General features: G+C 36.1%; 1 protein-coding gene and 1 non-coding gene across 3 annotated transcripts in view; one reads left to right on the forward strand and one right to left on the reverse strand.

The window, feature by feature from the left end:
* The first annotated feature begins 130 nt into the window (after positions 1 to 130).
* trnaq-uug (transfer RNA glutamine (anticodon UUG)) lies at positions 131 to 202 on the forward strand. Its single transcript has one exon. It is a non-coding gene; the product is annotated as a tRNA-Gln (tRNA).
* Positions 203 to 3823: 3621 nt separating this feature from the next.
* Positions 3824 to 19547, reverse strand: part of tns2b (tensin 2b) — a 37087-nt gene continuing 21363 nt past the window's right edge. The window contains exons 14-26 of one of the 2 annotated variants that reach the window (XM_087257656.1): positions 19299 to 19428; positions 19119 to 19181; positions 18922 to 19038; positions 15982 to 17262; positions 14388 to 14454; positions 13500 to 14302; positions 11484 to 11708; positions 11021 to 11098; positions 10861 to 10938; positions 8193 to 8361; positions 7851 to 7919; positions 4789 to 4818; positions 3824 to 4622 (exon numbers count right to left, since the gene is read on the reverse strand). In XM_087257656.1, the coding sequence (XP_087113782.1) occupies positions 4478 to 4622; positions 4789 to 4818; positions 7851 to 7919; positions 8193 to 8361; positions 10861 to 10938; positions 11021 to 11098; positions 11484 to 11708; positions 13500 to 14302; positions 14388 to 14454; positions 15982 to 17262; positions 18922 to 19038; positions 19119 to 19181; positions 19299 to 19428 (3255 nt within the window). In that variant the 3' untranslated portion in view covers positions 3824 to 4477. The remainder of the gene's footprint in view (positions 4623 to 4788; positions 4819 to 7850; positions 7920 to 8192; positions 8362 to 10860; positions 10939 to 11020; positions 11099 to 11483; positions 11709 to 13499; positions 14303 to 14387; positions 14455 to 15981; positions 17263 to 18921; positions 19039 to 19118; positions 19182 to 19298; positions 19429 to 19547) is intronic. The other variant, XM_087257657.1, reaches the window with a different exon arrangement.

A 19547-nucleotide genomic window follows, 5' to 3' on the forward strand; every position in this document is an offset into this window, starting at 1 on the left:
ACAGAAAAAACATGATAAACACGAAGACCCCTGTAAATGACGATAAAAACCACATCAACGATATAAAAAACAGCAGCGTGTGTATCCACGGGAGGAATAAGAGCACTGATGCGGCTCTTCGCGGCAGCGCGGTCCCATGGTGTAATGGTTAGCACTCTGGACTTTGAATCCAGCGATCCGAGTTCAAATCTCGGTGGGACCTCGTCCTTTTGAAAGTGCGGAAAAGCCACTGTAGTTGAAAATTAAAAACAAATAAGTTGTCTTGTTCAATTAGGAATCGCAAGGACAACGCTTCAGAGAGACAAACCGACGAGGAAAGTGATTATTTCAGCAAGAGCATGTTTACAAAGCAAGCAAGGACAGTGTCTTTGACATGAAGCATGATCACATGTCAGTGCTGAAGAGAAAATAAGGATATTTAGTAGCTGGTTACTTAAAAGGAGTCGAAATTGGGGACAATAAATGAACATTTAAGCACAATGAAAATGACCAGTGTTTGCTTTAATGGCCATTCTATTATGTAAACATTTGAAATAAGAGTAGAGCTATAATGGAATAAGTTGCATTAGTCCATCTTGTTCACATCGATTACTTTATAAAACCATTTTAGCTGTACTGTGGATGTAAGTGAAACGCTAATGTGAATCATACACTCAATCCACTTTATTAGGTACAACCTGCTAGTACCAGAATGGATCCGCTTATTTCATGACATATATTCACCAAAGTAATATTTCTTAAAGATTTGGGTGTATAATGATACCATCGGCTGCATATCCCAAAACTGGTGACTGTGGACGCTATTTGAGTTTAGTAAACTCCCTTTTATGTCCAAGTAACCAGTTTGAGGTGATTATTCTGTCAGATTAAGAAATGAAAATATGTGTACACTGTAAGCAACAGTTCACAGGTAGCCTGTGGTGTTTTATTCAGTTTGTTCTAAGGGGTGGAAAATATGCCAAGTAAATCTCACCCCAAACTATTATAGACAAACACCAGTAACCTTAACTGTTAATAAAGGGGAATGTGTACCCATGATTTCATCCTGTTTATGCTAAAATCAGACCTACCTGTAGCCTCTTTCCAGTTTTCTATTTTCCAGTTTTGGTGAGTCTCTTTAAATTGTGGACTTCTTGTTCTCATCCGACAGGAGTGTCACCAATGTGTTGTTCTTCTGCTGCTGTAGCTCATCTGCTTCAAGGTTTGATGTGTTGTATGCTCAGAGATGCTCTTCTGCAGACCTCAGTTGTACACACAAATTATTTGTTTGGCTTCCTATCAGCTCTGAACATTCTCCTATGACCTCAAAACATTTTCAACCATTTAAATGATGCTCGCTAGAAATTTTCAGGTTTTTTTGTACCCTTTCTCTGCAAGTCCTAGGTAAAGTTGTGCATAAAAATTCTTGTAAATCAACAGTTTCAGAAAGGCTCAATCTACATTCTGATATTCAATAATCACCATAGAGAACATGTACAATATTGATACAGTGAGCACTTCAAAATACAGTGAAAAATTATTTAAACTTTTATAGCGTTTTTAAACTTTAGTAATTCATTTTCCCACAAACATTTTCATGTTAATGTGACTCATAATATTGAAAATTTTGTGATTATCTATAGGCATTTGGTTCATTAATTCTGTACAGTAAGGCTCCATTTGTTAACATCAATCAAAAGCTTTTATTAATTTTAGGTGATGTTAATTTCTAAGTTAATCGAATAATGACTTAAAAATGTCAATTTTTAAAAATGAAATGGAGTTAATAACTCATCTTTTTTATTCACTACATTTTTATTTCAATGCATTTCACTAAATATTTTTGATTATTACACCGGTTAAAGTAATCTTTTTTGCAGCTTAGGTTAGTACTGTGATGATACCATATTTCAGTGATAGCTCAGCTACCAAATCTGACTACGTCGGACAGTTTGGACTGCTGGGTGAATCACTGGTGCAACCCTCCCTACTCTCCAAGAACTGTACTTAACCAGAACGAGCAGATGGGTTCCCAAAATCACTCTGGAACCCTCACACCCAGCATACTGCCTCTTTAAACTTTTACCTTCTGGTTGATGCTACAGAACACCAGAACAGCCCGACACAGAAACAGCTTCTTTCTTCAGGGAATCCATCTCATGAACACCTTATTATATTAATTGTGAAACAAACATCACTACTTTATATATATATACACTTATTTAACAACATGCCAATTTGCACATGACAGCTGCTCATATAACATTTTATATAGTATATATTTATCACAAATATATTCCTGATATATTTCATTCATTCATTTTCTTGCGGCTTAGTCCCTTTATTAATCCAGGGTCACCACAGCGGAATGAACCACCAACTTATCCAGCAAGTTTTTACGCAGCGGATGCCCTTCCAGCCGCAACCCCTCTTTGGGAAACATCCACACATACATTCACACACACACTCATACTGGACTGTGGTGGAAACCGAAGCACCCGGAGGAAACCCTCGCGAAGGCAGGGAGAACATGAAAACTCCACACAGAAACGCCAACTGAGCCGAGGTTCGAACAAGCGACCCAACGACCTTCTTGCTGTGAGGTGACAGCACTACCCACTGCGCCACTGCCTCGCCTCCTGATATATTTATTATCTGTTTTTTTTTTGTTTTCTGTTTTTTCTGTCATGTCTCTGTCTTTTTGTTGCAGTGTAGAAGCTCTGTCACAAAAACAAATTCCTCATATGTGTGAACACACCTGGCAATGAAGCTCTTTCTGATTCTGATTTATTCCAATGAACACAAAATAAGATATTTTGAGGAAAGCTAAAAACCTGCAACCCCTGACATCCATAGGAAAAACGATTATGTAAGTCAATGGTTACAGGTTTCCAGCTTTCATCAAAATATCTTATTTTGTTTAACAGAAGAAAGAAAGTTCAGGAAGGTTTAAGACAAGTGTGAGTAAATGATGACAGAATTAGATTGTTAGGGTGAACTATAACTCTTATTTTTAATAAAATAATAACTCTATGTTGTTATAGTTATGGCGACGCAGTGGCGCAGTAGGTAGCGCTGTCGCCTCACAGCAAGAAAATCGCCGGTTTGAGCCTCGGCTGGGTCAGTTGGCATTTTTTGTGGAGTTTGCATGTTCTCCCCACGTTCGCGTGGGTTTCCTCCGGGTGCTCCAGTTTCAAAAGACATGCGGTAGGTGAACTGGGTAAGCTAAAATTGTCCGTAGTGTATAAGTGTGAATGAGTGTGTAGGAGTGTTTTTCAGTGATGCGTTGCATCTGAAAGCTGCGTAAAACATGTACTGGATAAGTTGGCGGTTCATTCCGCTGTGGCGAGCCCAGATTAATAAAGAGACTAAGCTGAAAAGAAAATGAATGACGGAATGTTATAGTTATGGGGCGACACAGTGGCTCAGTGGTTAGCACTGTCGCCTCACAACAAAGAAGTCACTGGTTAGAATACCGGCTGGCCCAGTTGGCATTTCTGTGAGGAGTTTGCATGTTCTCCCCGTGGTCATGTGGGTTTCCTCCGGGTGCTCTGGTTTCCCACACGGTCCAAAGACATGCGCTTTAGGTGACTTAAATAAACTAAATTGGCCGTAGTGTATGTACGTGAATGAGTATGTATGGATGTTTCCTAGTACTGGATGGCAGCCGGAAGGGCATCCGCTGTGTAAAACATATGCTGGATAAGTTGGTGGTTCATTCCCCTGTGGCGACCACTGATGAATAAAGGGTCTAAGCCGAAGGAAAATGAATGAATGAACGTGACAGTTATGCTCTTAATAAAAATGACCATACCCCTCAAGAGAAAACAATGGGAAGCATATGATTACTGCAAACGTTTATTAATTAACTGGACATCAGATACTGTATATGAAAAAGAGTCTAAGCATTTATTTTCTTCATATTTTTCCCCTTCATTTTTATTAAAATACCAAATAAGTAGGAATTTAAAAATGCCTCAGTCACTAAAAATATGAATTTTGAAGCTCGTGAAGGCCATTTTGAATACAAAACACACAATCAAAACTAAAAACAAATGCACAAGGACGTCAAATCAAAATGAATGTAGATAAAAACAACACAATGACAGTCGCACAGCTTTGGTATCCTGAGTGCTACAATTAAAAGGCCCATTTTTTCAACCCAACTTAGGTTGGATTGTCAAAAATTTCAATCTATAATTTATTTATTAATCCATTTATCAGAAAAAACGTTGGCTTGTTATTGTTCTCATATAATTAACATCTATGTAATAAAATCGAAAATGACTTGCACTCGGTTTTAACATGAACTTAAATTACTGATTTACTCCAGATATGAATGTGGCAGAAAAAGAGGAAGCTTGAATATTGAGTTCAGTTTTGTGTGTGTCTTAATGACAAAACCTCTCTATATAAATATAAATAACAGTCAACATCTACTTCATACCATTTTGTCCTTGTCTTGTTATCCCGGGTTTTGTTTTCCTCAATACTGTGTTCATTTTCGCAGCTGTTGAGGTCCCAGCATGACTTTATTGATGAAGTTCACGATGGCTGTGGCGGGTTGCTCCGGGTCGAGCTCTGCAAACAGGTGACACACGTTTCCCAAAGCACCACTGCGCCGTGCAACAAATCCAAACATCCTACAGGAAACAAGTAGAAATATATCAGACACCTTGACAGAAAGGTGCTTATTCTGAGGAACCAAATACACTCCTAAATGTACATATCAGCGAAACACAACTCCAGAAAGGGTAGGAAAAGATATATATGAAACAGAATATAGGAGTGTATAAGTAAAGCACTTACTTGCAGGAAGTGTTATCAGCATCAACCCACCTGGCACACACACAAACACACACAGAGGCTAAGCAACATGTACAAGCAGAGCAAGTAGGAGAGAAGCATAAAAGACAGCAGGAAACCTCTTGAGGAGAAGAAATCTATGATAACAATGTCATGCTGACAGCCTTAGATGAGCACACGAGGCAAATACTTTCCTGCAGATCTTGTATTTTCTAGAGTTGAATAATATTAGGAGAAATAAACAGATATTTCTAGATTTACTTTGTCGGTGAGTCAATAGCTGTGTTTCCATCCAAACATGAATCTTTTTGGGTGAAAAAAAAATCCCAAATGCAAATTAAGTGCATTTCCATCAACTTGTTAGAGCGGCTGACTGTAGTATTGGTTACCTAGTAACCAACAGTATATAAGGTAGGCACAATGGAGTCCCCAGTGGGTGTAATGTTCGCTATAGCTGTGCTTAATTTCAGAGGCTGCATCCTCCAAAGGTGAGTCATTCAAAGTCCACACAGGCCAAAAAAAGCGTTTTGAAATGAGACGATTTAGCCTACAGAGGACGGATCTCATCACCTTGCACCCGTAACAGCTGCTGTTACTAAGCGTTAATAAAATTTACAATGACTTTTGTGCAGAATGCCTACTAGTGCAGAAGCCAAATATCAATCAGTATAGACTGACGTTTTTCCAGAAGAGAAGCTCGGACTAGATGTGTGCTTATATGACAGTTTTATGGTCAACAAACAGACTGGAATCTTAGCGAATACTTAATTCACATAGAGCTTGAAATCTGTACTTTTAAAAAGGGCTGGGCCATTAAATTATATGATATTGAATCGCGATAAAATTTACGTCATAACAATGATAAGCTCTGGACTTTTTACACTAAATTGATCTAAGAGCCAATCACAAAGCAGAATGTTGATATTAAAGATGTACCGAAATTTCAGCCATCGAAAATTTATCAGCCGAAAATATGTTATTCCATTTAATGGAACTTCTAATTTTTGTGGCTTCAGTCATTGTTGGGGAACTCTTTTAAGTCTGGAAGCATTAGCAACTTATATGGAAATATATATGGTTATTGTTAAATATGGAAAATAATTATTGAGATTGCATTTTTGCCGTATCACCCAGACCTACTTTTAAATGAACCAACAATACTTTATTTTGGTTACTATTTTTTTTGGTATACTATTTTGGTTTTGTAATCTGTATGAAAATAACGTAAGGTCCAGTCCGTCCTGTCAAACATACATCACATGACAGCAACCACTCAAATGCCCACAAACTTGTAAACAAAGAGTCGCTGTCATTTCTGGAGGAGATTCGCCATCAAGACCAAGTTTTGAATTACTTCTGAAGACCAGCGCAATCTGACGAATCATTATTCAGAGGATGATAAAGTGTAACACTGCTATAAGTCAGGTTGGTGTCATAATCTCGTTCTTTTCGAGTGCGCATTAGCTTAGGCAACCTGAAAAAATGCTGATTTAGTTTGATTTGAATATTTAGAAACTAAACTTATGAGACAGATGTTGTTTAATTCTATTGGTGATTCCAAATATGTAATGTAATTGTATGCTTAACTAACAGTTTTGAATAATTTGATGTTTTTCTATTTAGACAGAATGCCCGAGCATACTGCCCTAAGTCATTTCAAAAGATGGCCGCTGAGTGAAATGACTTGCCTTAAACAGACTTTGGTCAGAGTTTATTCTGCAAATGTGTTTCCATCTCCAATTATTCACGTTAACTTTTTTCACACTTCTATAGTTATATAACTATATTAATAGCTTTATTTATCAGGGGTCACCGCAATGGAATAAATCGCCATTTTATCTAGCATATGTTTTACACAGCGAATGACCTTCCAGCCGCAACCCCGTACTGGGAAACATCCATACACACTCATACGCTATGGCCAATTTTGTTTACCCAATTCTCTTACAGCGCATGTCTTTGGACCCAGAGAAAACCCACACAAACATGGGGAGAATGCAAACTTCACACTAAAATGAAAATTAAAATGTTTTTTTTTTTTTTTTAAGAAAATTAAACAATTTTTTTTTTTTATCAGCTTTGTTTATTTTATTTGAGCCTGGCGCCAATGAGCTAATACTCATCATTTTTATTTAATTATGCCAGGGGTGCCCAAACATTTTTGTTTTTTAGGGCCAAAAAACAGATATCACTGAGAGCAGTGGGCCAAAATTTTAAAAATAAATAGAAAACATTACTTTAAATCGTATCAACTAATGCTTTATAGTGTAAATGACAAATTATTACAATAACATTTATAACACTGTGAAGATCAGTGCTGAATACACAAATCAAGCAGAATCTGCCTTTGCCTTCTTTTGCTCACTGATGTCTGCATATCCGTTGGGTGACAGTACGTATATAAAATTTTTAAAATTTATTTCTAAATAAAAAAATTATTTATTTACATTTCATCAAAACATTTCATATTTCAATTAGTTTTTTTTTGTAGCTTAGCAATAAAACAAACACACAAACAAACAAAAAAAAAAATGGTTACATTAAATTACAAATCACAGTACCTAAGCCATCCTGCCTCTTTTAATTCTCCCTCTCTTCTCAGATGGGATGGTGGGCCAAATTAAAGGTTACCATGGGCCAACTTTGGCCTGTAGGCCCTAGTTTTGGCATCTCTGATTTATGTGCAAAGTCTAAAGCATAATAGGATATCAAAAGGCATTGCTCTGTCATTCCTCCCCTTGTTCCAAACCTTGTTTGAGTTTCTTTTTTCTGTCGAAGATCATTTCTAGAATTGTGGAAACCACTAGCCATTGACTTATGGATTTCTATATTCATCAAAATATCTTATTTTTGTGTTTCATTTTTGGTTGAACTGTCCCTTTAAGAATTATACAAGATCTCTGACCACCTGGTCTGGGTTTTTCTCTGATAACAACCGACTGGATGTACATTATCTCTAATCATGCAGCCCTGCTAAGTTCAAAACAATACTTATTGGCTTGGCCATACAATAAGACAGAGTACATGAAAGCTGTAGTGCGTTTTAGATTGGTGCTGCGTTTTACCTTTGATCCAGTGGATCCACACTGCTGAACGTCACACTGTGAATTGGGTAATGTCGCCTGAAAAACAGTCTATATGGCAAAAAAAGAAAAAGATACAGATTAAGAATATGGATTTGATGCTTATCTGTGTTATGTGCTCTTCTTTGACCAGATAAGGCTGTTTTTACTTTATGATTAATGCCTTGGATTTGAGCCATAAAGGCCTGTAGTTTACTCGAACGTCTAAAATAAGTCACTTTAATCTCTTTTTTGAAGAATGAAGCTAAAAATATGCTGGGGGAGTGATATAAATGAAGCTGTGATATTATGTAGATTGTTTTGCTTGGCCGTGTGTGTTTGTACCTGCGCTGGTTATCAGTGAGGGTGATGCCCTGAGTGGACACTTTGAAGTGGACGACTGTTGGTGAAGGACGAGGCTCCTGGGTCAAAGTGCACTTGGTTGTTTTTGAGACGGCCTGCGGGCCCGTCAGAGACTCTGTTTCCACTGAGTTCAGGTAGAGAACGTTACAAGCTGACAATGACAGAGAGAAAGAGCTGTGATTAGTTGTTAGAGGGAGAAAGACAGCATTAATTTCTTTCAAAGGTGTGTATTTAATTATGAATATATGAAACTTTGATGTTTATCACTATCATTGAAAAATTGTATAAGAAATTAATAGTTTTATTCAGCAAGGATGTTATAAATTGATCAAAGGTGATTTATAATATAAAAATGCAGCCCAAAAGACTTTCAAAATATATACAAAATCCAAACTTCTAACAGGACATGAAGAAAAATATTGTTGTTTCATTTACGAAGATTTGCAAGTTTTTTCATCTTCTTACATCCATTGCAATGTTTTTTGTTGGTCATATATTTCTTGTATGTCACCATTTTTCCTTGTTTCATGCTTTATTTTACATTTTGCACAGATTTTGTATAGTTACATGATGGGTTTGTCTGTCTGTTTTTTGTTTTTCTATGTCTGAAAAACTTTAATAAATATATATATATATATATATATATATATATAAAAAAAACTTTTTTGTAGTGCAAGATAAATGTGTATCAATCCTAATACATTTAAAAACACCCGCTATCCCAAACTAAAAAATAAATAAATTTACTATCAAATAAAATGTAGTAATTAAAAGATGTTAATAAAACAATGTAAACTTAGTTATTTATAAAGAAATTGAAATGAAAATAAAACAAAATGTAAAATAAATACATAAAAACAAACAAAAAAATATATAAAAAAAATTATAAATCACAAAACCATTTAAAGGTACAGTAGGTGATCTGCCGCTTAGCATAATATCTTTGAAACACAGTCTCTCCTTCTAAACTTCTAAAGCCACGCCTCCTGAAACATGAACGCGCGCACTAACATGACAGTAGACAATCCACTAGATCATGTCATTTGCCAGTTAGAAAACTTTACAGAACTTTATAATACAATAATTCTGAATGAAAAACTATTATATCAAGCACGTTTTCAGTTGTGTAGCGAGCAAAACTTATATTGTACTTCATAATGTAAAGCAGACTAGGTGGAATAGCGCTATTTATTTATGTTTTGTTGTAAACTAAATAAAAATTTAGTCATTATTGATGCTGTAAAAGGTCTCTTATGAAATTGAAAATAGTCAAATCTTACACCAGAGGATTTCAGTGGCTGAACAACACTTCTGTGCATATAACACATTTGAACAACAAAATCTTGTTAAGCTTTGCATTAGTAAAATAGTTTTTTATTTATTTTTATTTATTATGAATCAATTTTTTTTTTATAGAAGTTTTTACGAAAACATAACACCCAATACTGTACACCATGTATAAATGTTAACAAAATGATCTCAGTGTTATTACCTGATACTAACTAGAACATACACCAAAATACTATCAAAAAAATCTGCAATTATACAGCACCATGAAAAAAACAAAAAAACAAACAAACAATAAAAACCTCAGCCAGATTAATGAAGTGAGAAACAAAACAGAATGACATACAAAAAGGAAGGAGAGAAAGAAAATACCACAAAAATAATTACGGAGACATTATTAACCTATCTAAGGAAGGGGCCCCATATTTTGTAATACATCTGTTTGCCAAATCTAGAGAAACGTAACCTTTCCAGCTTGAGGGCAGAAACTATTTCAGCTAACCATTTCAAAAAATGTGGAGGTATTGTGGATTTCCCCTCCATCAGATTAACTTTCTTGTCCAGCACTATGCCAAACTTAAGAGAGAGTTGTTGATGTTTAGGCCAAGTTAGAGCCTGGTGTGAACATCCCTAAAATAGTTTTAAAACATACTGTAACAATATCCATCTAAAAGAAATACTTCAGCCATGGTTTCATCCTTCCTTCAGCATGCAAAAGTAATACCAATATTGATTCAGAAATTTTAAAAGTTTTGATTCAGCATTTGTTTTTACTGCTCTCATCTCTCTCGTGTGCACAAGTGGTGAATGTGATGCATGTGCACGTACAAATGGCGGAATCTATGTGAACAGATGTGCAGATGTACAAATCTACATTTGTTGACAGACAGTTTGGGCTGCCTATCAGAATTATGGGAATTGTTAGCCCGACAATATTTAATTGGATGAAATCTTTTTGTATTATGCCTTACCCAGAACATAAAAATACATATAAATACATTTAGATCATTTACTTTAATTATTACTATTGGAAAAAGACTTTCAACCAACACAACAAAAATGTTTCCAAATAAAATTACCTACTGCACCTTTAATTATAAAACAATATATACAAATACAAAAATTATATTATTAAAAGTAATAAAAAATACTTAAATATAAAATTAAAAAGTAATTAAAACTTAATTTTTTTAATATAAAATAAATAAATTAATTAAATAATACAACAAAATAAAGTCAAACTACCTTAAAGAATAAACACAATTAAATCATAAAATCTAATTTATTAAATTAAATATTAAAATGTAAATCGAACAATAATGCTCACTTTTTAATTCTATAACATGAAAAATAAAGCAATCACCTGCCCCCTGTTTCAACAGGTCTGCTGCTGTGCTGGTATTCGTTCCACTTTGCAAATCTTGCAATTCACCAACAAGATCTGAAAGACAAACACAGCCAGATAGCTATCTTACTATCATTAAACGTGGAAGCACTGCCGTGTGTTTAAGTGTCTGTAAGACCTCGATCTGGAATACGCAGGACACAAGGAAGAGACACAGGAGTAATGGAGTGTTGATACACCAAAGCAGACAGAGAGCCTAGGAGAAAACAGACAATAGTCAACAGGGGGCGCCACTTTCAACACACAGCATTAGAAAAAACACATTTACAGTTTTTGTCTCATCTAAAGATATTAATAAATAAATACAACAAGATGGGATTTTTCTCCATGATTCATACATGCAGTATTAAAAAAAACGTATTAGAAATAACTAATTACTTTTAGCAGCGCACAAATAACCCCAACAACTCAAAACAAGTCTTTTTGTAGCAATATTATTGAAGTATTTTAAATATTACTCTAGTTTCATTGTTTGAAATGGAAGATCCTAAAACCAGGAATGCAAACCATATATAGAAACGCAAACGTAGTTGCATGCAGAAAAAGAATAGATAAATCAGGTATAATGTTGTTGATCTCACCGAAATATGTTTCATTTTGGCAGCCCTTGATCTTGACTCCTTTAGCGCCGCTCTCGATCAGGAAGTGTCTGACCAGCTGTTCCTGTGCGCTGCCCGGCTCTGTGTGGGAATTGGTGTGGGCTGGAGCTGTACTCACTTTCAGTGCCAATCCATACGCACCCTGGAATGAATTACTATCCCTGATGAGGAAGCAGCCTGCCTCCTTATCCTTCAGTACTGCGATCGCTAAATGAGGAAAGAGAGATTCATACTTCAGTTAACAACAGGTCTGTATTTACATCGCAAACTGAAGACTCGTTTACAACAATTAGATCTTTTATTTTTATAATGTTACATGCAACAACATAATGAAAAGGTACATTTGCAATGCATTATCATTATTTATTTATAGTTTTTGCTTTGCTAAAAATGTTAGGGAATAGGTTAAGTGTCATTCTTTTGGTTGATCATCCACTAAAACAAAAATTGCTAACATATTATAAAAGAAAAATCTGAATATCCATTTAAAAATAAATTGTATAGTTATAGTATTATTATATATAGTTATTAAATAGTTAAAATATGTTTAATACTTTTACTTGCATTTATATTTGCATTTATTATCGATTATTCATGTTGGTTAAATATTTCACCAAAATACAAACACTATGTTATTATGACTGATAACTGAAATGATACACTGTTTCAGAATGGAAGCAGATGGATAGATTTTTATTTAAAATTACCAAAACATTTTTTTTCCTTTGAATTAACTTACAAGTATTCATTGTTTTTATTGTTTTTCATTCAGTGTTTGCAAGAAACTTGCTCTTCAACTTGTTTTGCCAATTTTTAATTATTGCTATATTGTTTATCAGAATGCGTCTAAAATTAGATCTTGCTCCCCTTAATACGGCATATAATAGACTTTGCAGATTTGTTCTGTGTTGTTCTTTTCACACACATCATTGTTTAATGTATGATCTGTTGCAGTAGCCATCTATTATTTACAACAATATTTTGTATGTTTTCCCTCAAATGATCAATTTAGACATTCTGTTTAGACTTATTTTTTTGTTTCTCACTATAAAACATCTATGGGTAAAAGAGCTTTTATGTTTAAGGGTCCAACAGATTAAAATACTTTACCTGCATTCAATACATTTGATCCATTACATCATTTAAGGTCTTTAAGCAAACTTTGTTATATTTTACTTTGGATTGTACTCGTTTTTCTTGAGGATGTTATTTATTTGTTGATTGGATTCACTAATCTGTACATAGTTTTTCATACGTATATATACGTATGTGTGAATTTATACTACTTTTATGATAGTTTAGGCTACATCATCCACCCTTAACATATACAGTTGAAGTCAAAATGATTCACCCTCCTGTGAATTTGTTTTCTTTTTCAAATATTTCATAAATTATATTTACCAGAGCAAGGAACTTTTTACAGTATTTCCTAAAATAATTGTCTTCTGGAAAAGGCTTATTTGTTTTATTTTGGCAAGAATAAAAGCAGTTTAAAAAAAAAAAAAAAAAAAAACATTTTAAGGTTAAAATTAAAAAATGTAAAAAATAAAATTAAAATTAAAAGCAATTTAAGCTTTAAGCAATTTTTTTAAATGGCTACAAAGAAAACTATTGTTATACAATGAATTGCCTAATTACTCTAACTTGCCTAATTAACCAAGTTAAGTCTTTAAATTGTACTTTAAGCTAAATACTAGTATCTTAAAATATCTAGTAAAATATTATTAACTGTCATAATGGCACAGATTAAATAAATCAGTTATTAGAAATGAGTTATTAAAACTATTATGTTTATTAATGTGTTGAAAAAATCTTCTCTCCGTTAAACAGAAATTAGGAATAAATGTTAAAGAATTCAAATTTGACAGGAAGACTAATAATTCGGACATAAACTGTGTATCTACAATTGTATAAGGTTAGCAATGCCAAAGTCACGCCATCAAATGGATGAGAACAACATATACCAAATCCATAAATATAAATAACAGATGTTCTCACCCTGGTCCCGGGAGATGCCAGGTTTGTACCAGTATTTGGAGCTGTCCTGGACAAACTTGGAGCTGAGACGGCTCTCGGGCTCGTCCACACCACTAGAGAGGGGTATTCTGCATGTAGATTTGGGAGGCACTTCATTTGTTGTAGTGGAGAAAGACACATGAACCTGTGCAGAGGAAACCGAAGGCTTTCCAGCTGATTTAATTAAGGAAGTGGGAGTATAATCAGACGTGTTGTGTAGAGGCGATGAGCGCTGTTTTTCTGGAAGAGGAGGTTGGGCTAAATTGGTCGGTATGGTGATCTCAGTGTAGCCTGTGTAGGGGACATGAGGCACCGTCAGAAGAGGATAGCCGTGTGATGCTATAGGAAATGAGGGTGTGATGAAGCCATCAGGGTCACTGTTACTTTCCTCATTGCAGTCAGTCAAGGGTGTCACGCTTTGTCTTTCACCGTTTAAGTTAAATGATGAGAATTCTGAAGCAGAGCTTCTTTCTGAGGAGCAAAGTGGAGGTTGAGGACTTGTTGAGGTTGTAGTTGAGGTGTAGCATGAGCCGGGACGCTCTCCTTTATCCTGCTCGGATTCTGGCACACTGAGAGGTCTGGGATTGAGCGTTTGTACCTGCACTGACTCCATATTCTTTGACGATGGTTGGCTACTAATTAAAAGACTGTTAGATGTACAATCTGTGATGGTTGTCTTATCTTCTGCTCCACTGGCAGAGGAGATATTGGTGATCAGAGACACAGGGAGATTCACATCTTCTGGGGATTTGATTTGCACCATTTCTCCTGCTTTAACTGGTCCACTGTTAAAACACACAGAGGAATTTGGGTTGATCGTGCATCTCATTTGGTAAATGCTGGGGTTGACATGAATTTAGGAAAATTTACCTGTTCTGGGTAGGTGGAGAAAAGGTTGCAGGACTCTTATCATCAGATAAAATCTTAGTATATTCCTCTACAAGATACATGAAGCAAAAAAAAGAAGAGATTAAAGAAAGTTCAAAAGTTGAAAGGTGCAGTTCATCCAAAAATGAAAGTTAATGGTCATTTCAGTGTTAATTTCATGGTAAAATATCTGGTTTGGGTGAACGGAGGATGATGAATTATTAATTTAAATATACACTATTGTTCAAAGGTTTGGGGTTGGGATGAGATTTTGATGGCTTTGTAAAAAGGCTCTTAAGCTCAGCAAGGTACAATAAAAACTGTAATATTGTGAAATAATATTCTAATTTGAAATAGATTTTTAAAAATGTACTAAGTAAAAAAGGGCTAATTTATTCCTGTGATGGCAAAGCTTTTTTCTGTGATGATTTTCAGCAGTCATTATGTCAATCTTCTGTGCCATGTGATTCTTTAGAAATCAATGGCTATGCTTACATGGACATCAGTAATAGAATTATTTGCCTTAATCTGAATAAGACAATAATATGATTTAAGTGTTTACATGGGTTGCTTTTTGAATGTTCCTTTCATGATCCCGTTATACATGTCATAGCACATTATTCGATTAACATAATTGCATCACCAAGCGAATCACATTTCCTCCCGAATTACATGGAATTTTGGGTGTTTCATTTTAATTTGTCAACTTTAACTGCAGTTCGGCACTTTCACTTTCATTCAGGAACATTTCACGCATGCCTCCCATGACAAACAAGATGCGAGTATGTACTGCAGAAATAGTTTTAACGGAATTTGACATGCTCCACATGTCTTTTTTAAATTAATGTCTGCAGAAGTTGTTTTTGGAGGAGACAAGCAGACATTACCACTGTGTTTGCCCAGGCTCACTCCTGCTTTTCACCAAGGCACAGTATGTGATACATAGACATACACACACACACACACGTGCGAATAAACATTATGAAAACGATAGATTGTTGTAGGTTGTCAGTTCACTTCCGTTATTTGGTACGATTGCATTCATTCCAGAAGTGAACCGGACCAGACTTTACATGAACCGTACCCAAGACCACCTTTCACTGGTGTGCACCTGAGTTCAGAATACACGTTCATGCTAGCTAAACGTACCGTACTCTGACATTAAACAAACCTGGGTACGGACCAAAAGCGCTGGTGTGAAAGCACCTTTAATCGTGTTAAAGTCCGATTATTGGTGTCCATGTAAACATACTCACAGTAATATGCTAAATAATATAATTGTATCAACACCATCAAAACCTGTGCTCCAAAAATTGTTCACCTTTATATTTTAGTGGAAACCAAAATAATTTTTTGAGGATTCTACAATGAATAGAAAAAACAGCATTAATTTAAAATAAAAACATTTTGTAATTGTAATATTTCAGTTATTTTTTGCAAACTTTCTGAATAAAAGTGCTACACAAAACAGGCACTGCATAGTCTGGCACTTGAGATGCCACAATTTATACAACCGAAATTTCCACTTAAATTTAACTAAACAAAATGTTTTAGCAATGCATAATTTAATGATCACAAACTGTGACAGTGGGATTACCATTAGGGCCATGCTGGTTCTCCTCAGCCGAGGCTCTATTGTGATTGGCTCGTTTTGGAGATGGTGTGAGAGCAATGGGGGAGGAGTTTTGGGAATGACTGATTGAGGCGTAACCTGGACTGTCTCTGAACGGCTGTGGAGAGCAGGGACAGGGTGGATGAGGGCTGTGGTAACCGCTGCTTTGGGGGCTGGGAAATGGACTGAGTCCATGTTCAGGTTGGGGGTCTGTGACATATACTGCTTGCTCTTGTTTTGGGACAGCTTGACAGTGACCATATGATAGCATCACTGGCGACATGGCTATTTTGCGACGCCAGTATTCAGCTTCTTGAACTCCCTCCCAGTGAGACTCCGCCCTCCCATCCCTCCAATGCACAGGTGCCTCCCTTCGGATTCCAAACTCCGCCTCTCTAGACCAAGGAAGGGTTTCTAATTCCCTTCCTCGTAAAGAATGGAGGGCAACATCCTCTCGTAATCGTAAACAATCCCGACAAGAGCATGAAGTTGGTGATGTTGTGCTGTATCGTAACTCTCTGTAAGGGCTGGTGAGTAGGGACTGATTAGGGGACAGAGAAGGAGGGATGTGGTTGTGGCCCTGAGGAAGGGCGGAGCAATGAAACAAAGGGCACGCCTCCCCAGAGAAATACGCACGTGTTTGTGGAGGAAGTGTGTGGGAATGGGAAGTCTGTGGGATTGGCGAATGAGTGTGTGTTTCTTGTGGAGGATACGAGTAGAGGTGTCTGACAGATTCTGGGCAGGGATGGTGCAAACAGCGCCCTCTCTCCCATAAAAGATCTGGCTGGGATACACACAGGTCGCGGACTGACAATGGGGTTGTGCGGTTGCAGGGAAGCGTGCGATGTTTGGGTTGAACTGCAATTGCATGTGGGCTAGTCAGATCTGGGCCACAGTATGAGTGAGTGTGTGAAAACGGGTGACCATAGCAAGACTGAACAGGCCGATCAGGTCTGAGTGGAGAGCATTCTCCATCATCAAGTATCGCAGTTTCTCTGTGTCTTTCCCTGTTTTCATCTTTCTCTCTTTTTTCTCTGGGAAGTGGTGTGAGGGATTCAGGGGCTGCAGATGAGCGACTTGTGTCTTTGCTGAGTGAGAGAGGCTGGACGGAGAGATGGATTGGAGAAGTAGAAGAGGAATGAGTGGGTGAGTATGTGGAGGGTTTGATGGAGGTCGGGCATCTGCTGGGACTGGAGCCCTGTGCTCGACGCTTCTTCACTTGAGCATACAGACTGCCATCTAAAGGTCCACGTGTGTGACTGATATCTGTAGATGACAGGGAAAGACGTATTATTGACAGACAAATTAATTTAGACTGTATAAAAAATGTAATGCACATGTGTTTGTTTTCCAGAATGTGGATTTAATTCAGTACATGATTTTTTTTTACTTTGCAAAAAAAAAAAAGCTTTTAACATGCTACTATTTTAAAACGCAAGTAACACTATAATGGTTTGTTGCATGACAGCATGATTGACTACACAGCAACTAGTTTTATTAGTTTTATTATATGTTATTTAAATTTTTGTTCATTTCTTTATTTTTTTAGTTTATTGTGGCGACCCCTGATGAATAAAAGGATTAAGCCGAAGGAAAATGAATAAATGAATGAATAATTTAGGTTTATTCTAACAATGCTGTTATGCTCAAACTACAGACTCAAACATCGCCATCTGAAAGTTTAGAATTTATAAAAACATTATTCTTGCCAATATGTTTAATGTCAATATATTTAAATGTAAGAGAAATTAAGAAATTAAATGACATGTTTCTATTTACTATACATCATACTGAACAAAATTAGCCATTAAAGAAAAAAAATATTTAAAAGAAATCTCTTCCACCACAAAAATAAATAACATTTTTAAATATATCAAGCAGAACAGTTGAAATAGTTGAGATGAAGAAAACAGTCAAATGTTATAAATATCTGACAATACACATATGTACTGTATTCTTTTAGTCCCTGCAAGCATAAGACAAGCATAAAATAAAGTAATGACGACAATCTTTAAATTACCATACCTGTCAACTTTGGGGTGTGAAAATACTATATAGCTATTATAAAGAAATGTAATCAATTTATCAAATTTCATTAAAGTTTTCTTTAATGCATAATTTCATCATTCTGATTAAAGAGCAGCGAATGATTCTCTCATTTTGATTTTTCGTCTGATTACATTAAATAACAGACGTGTCACTTTAAAAATGCACAGATCTATAATGAAAACATTGGACTGCTTTCCTAACTATTTATGCTCATTTAAGACAAAAATTTGTTGTATTTGAAAGAAAACTAAACAAGATCAACATGTTTAGATTTTATTATTATTATGAGTATATGTCTGTTCAAACACGCACACAAACTCCAGAGTTTCATATTTTGCTCCGCTTCAAATCACGTGTACAGAATCTGTTTGGGAAACAGTGTCTACTTATGACTATGGAGAGTGTGAACCTGGGGTGAACACCGCTTGATGAATACACAAACTGACTGATTTGAGTTTAGATTAGGAGGGGCAACGACACCTGTAACGGAAATGAAGGGAATCCTGCCGTTTTTATATTTATTTCAAATTGTTTTCATGCCTAAATAAAATAAAAGCACAGAACAAATTTGCATTTAAAAGCAAGGGGCATCCCCTGGTGGTTTGGCGGTATGGGTTGCTTATAGGAAGGATTGGCTCTTTGAAGTTTTTTGCCACCCTTCATAGAAAGAATAAAAATACAGGAGAAATACTGGAAAATACCTTTACGGGATGATACCGTAATAGAATTGTAAAATACAGGAGAATCCCAGGAAAAAGGGGAGGGTTGACAGGTATGGATGACAGTGTAGCAATGTGTAATGTAAAAAATCTTTAAAAAAAAATTTAGTTTGTTTGTAGCTCAAGTCATTTAAAATTCAAAAGAGTTCACACACACCCTCAACACTGTCCTCGTGGTGAAGGTTGAAGTTCTCATATGAGTCCCAGCGGACAACAGGATCTGTGCTGCCATAATCCGCAGATACTCCTGGCTCATTCCCTGGCACATCTCCACCTCAGAACACACAAACACAACATTAAAACACCGTCAATTTATGCAGTGACAGTGAAAGAGTGCAGTTGGTAAATGTCTACCTCTCCTTTGAGGGCCAGTAGAAAACAGCAACTCCACTGTTGCATCTGAAGGAAACCGATCATCTGCACACAAACACAGATAATCAGTGTACAGAAAACACACTTTATTTCTCTGCTTTTAACAGGCTGAGGCAATGGAGTGGGAGGTTAAACAAACAAACCGTGCCTGTACGCGTTTACCTGTGCAGGCATGGTCCAGCTCCCCTTTGCCAAACGCAAGCTGAGATCCATGAACACTACAGGTGTGAAACTGGACTCTGAACACACATTCTCTCTTACACACATCTGAGAGGCGGTGATAACACTTCACCTAAACAAACACATTCAAATATATATATATTATAGGTCCTGTTTAGACTGGGTCTTGTGATATAGACCACAAGTAGATGAAGGACACACATTCCTGCTTAAACTTTGTGTTTAAAGTCA

This window comes from Danio rerio, chromosome 6, assembly GCF_052040795.2.
Source record: "Danio rerio strain M-AB ecotype USA chromosome 6, GRCz13ab, whole genome shotgun sequence".
Classification (NCBI taxonomy): Eukaryota; Metazoa; Chordata; class Actinopteri; order Cypriniformes; family Danionidae; genus Danio; species Danio rerio.